Source organism: Fonticula alba (genome assembly GCF_000388065.1).
Source record: "Fonticula alba strain ATCC 38817 unplaced genomic scaffold supercont2.1, whole genome shotgun sequence".
Classification (NCBI taxonomy): Eukaryota; order Rotosphaerida; family Fonticulaceae; genus Fonticula; species Fonticula alba.
Window position 1 is genome coordinate 1,178,649 of NW_009242971.1, and position 2,128 is coordinate 1,180,776.

General features: G+C 68.2%; 1 protein-coding gene across 1 annotated transcript; it reads left to right on the forward strand.

The window, feature by feature from the left end:
- Positions 1–54: 54 nt before the first annotated feature.
- H696_00259 (hypothetical protein) lies at positions 55–1,760 on the forward strand (the record flags this gene model as incomplete). Its single annotated transcript, XM_009494105.1, has 5 exons — positions 55–102; positions 290–339; positions 443–499; positions 585–669; positions 879–1,760. 5 exons carry the CDS (start codon positions 55–57, stop codon positions 1,758–1,760), a joined length of 1,122 nt encoding a protein of 373 aa, XP_009492380.1.
- Positions 1,761–2,128: the final 368 nt, after the last annotated feature.

Genomic DNA, 2,128 nt, shown 5'->3' on the forward strand with positions numbered 1-2,128 from the left:
CCCCCATTCCCTCCCCCCTTCCCGTCTGCCCTTCCCCTCCCTCTTCCTTTGAGCATGACGGCCACCGCGCCAGAGGCAACTGAGCCTCTTGACCGTCATAAGGTAGGCATCATTCTTCTCACCTGCCGGGCCATGCCTTCCCGGCCGCTCCTCCTGCCCCCTTCCCCGCTTCCCACTCCGCCCGGCTGCTTGTGTCTCTTTTCCCCCTCCAGGCCCTGAGGCTCACTGTGTACCCTCCTACTCGACCATCTCTAACACTTTCTACGCCCCGCCTCCCCCCCCCCCCTAGGTCTGTCCGTTCCTTCTGAATGTCTTTATCAAGAAGGGCGGCCACTACCCGTGCGTATGATTGGCTTATCACCAGCCTACTCCGCCCTTTCTCGTGTGTTCTTTCAACTCACCACATCTCATCTCCCCCCTCCCTTCGCACCCCCTTCTCCAGTGCCTCCGTCTACGCGGCCAAGTCCGCTCACCGGGACAGCCTCCAGATTTACACCTGGTCCGTGTCTTACCTTCCCGACACCCGCCCATCGCCCTTTTCAGCTCCCATCCCTGACCATGTTGCTTGTTGCCCTCTTGTCCAGGCTCGATGCGAGCCTTGCTGAGCTCTTCCAACTTGTGAGCTCGCGCATTGATATTGAGCCAACCGCCGTGCTGCTCTTCGCCCGGGTATGCGCTTCCCGCCTCCTCCTCTTCCTTCCCGCCCTCTTCTCGCTCCGGCCTGCCCCCCCTCCCCCCTCCCCCGTCCACGCCCATCCTGTCTCCCCTTCACACATTGACTCAGTCCTCTCTGCCGCGTCCATGTGCTGCCTCGCCCTCCTCCCTCCCTATCCCTTGCCTCCCCCCTCGCCCCCGCCCCGGATGTGCCAACTGCGCAGGTCTTCCACTCCCCCGAGGGCCAGCTCACCTACAATGCCATGGGGTCTGTGCCGGCCTCCTTGCTGGATGAGGGCACCCGCGCCAAGCGCGCCACCGCGGCACAGATCCGCGAGTCCAGCCGCACACTCAAGGAGCTGGGCTTTGCCATTGGCGATTTCATCGACATCGCCGTGGTCGACGAGCGCAACCTGGCCAACCCGCAGGTGTACATCCGCGAGGCGATGGAGTCGCATGCGGGCAATGCGCGTCGCGGCAGCCAGGGCCCCCACCAAGGCGGCCACATGCACCGCGGGCGTGACGATCGGCCCGGCCGTGGTGCGCGCGGCGGCGGTGGCGGCGGCCATGGCGGCCACGGCGGCCACGGTGGCCACGGCGGCCACGGCGGCCACGGTCCTGGCGGTCGCGGCGGGCGTGGCAGTCGCGGCGGCGGCTTCCGCGGGCGCAGCCGCAGCCGCAGCCCTGGTCGGTACTATTCCGGCCGGCGTCGTCGGTCTTTCTCGCGCAGCCGGTCGCGTTCGCCCCCGCGTTGGGGTGGTGGCCCGGGCGGCGGCTACCGTGGCTACTCGCGTAGCCGGTCGCCCCCTGCCTTCCGGCCGTCTTACTATGGGAATCGCGGTCCAGGTGGCCCTGGGGCTGGTGGCTTCCGGTCGCGGTCGCGGTCGCGGTCGCCGGTGTATGCCCACGGCCGCTACCGGTCGCCGTCGCCGTATGGCCGCCGCTGGTCGCGGTCTCGCTCGCCCTCGCCTCCGCGCTCGCGTGGCGAGGCCTACCCCCCGGCCCATCGTCGGCGGTCCTTCTCTCGTGGCCGGAGCTTCAGTCGCAGCCGCAGCCGCAGCCGCAGCCCGCCCTCCTACCGCCGCCGGTCGCGTAGCCCGTACTGAAGGGAGGGACCCCACGCGCAGCCGCTCCCCGCTCCCCGCCGCCCTTTCCTGCTCCTGCTTCCCTCCCAGGAAGAGGGCTCTGCTGGCGGATGGGGAATCACCCGGCGGCGCCATTTCCCTTCATGCATTGCTCGCCCGCCTTGCCCCTGGCCTTCTCCGCCTCCTCTCCCTTGTTGTCTCCCTGCCTCTGCGCATAAACATCATGGGTGCTGTGTCTTTGTGCCTCCCTGTGCGCGCCTTGTGCACGCGCATGCATGGGCACGGATGCCTGCACATACATGCGCAGCGCTCTTCCGCCTGTCCCTGGGACATGGGTCTGTGCGTCGACGCGCTGTCTCCCCCTTTGTCTCTCCCCCCCCCCCCCCCCC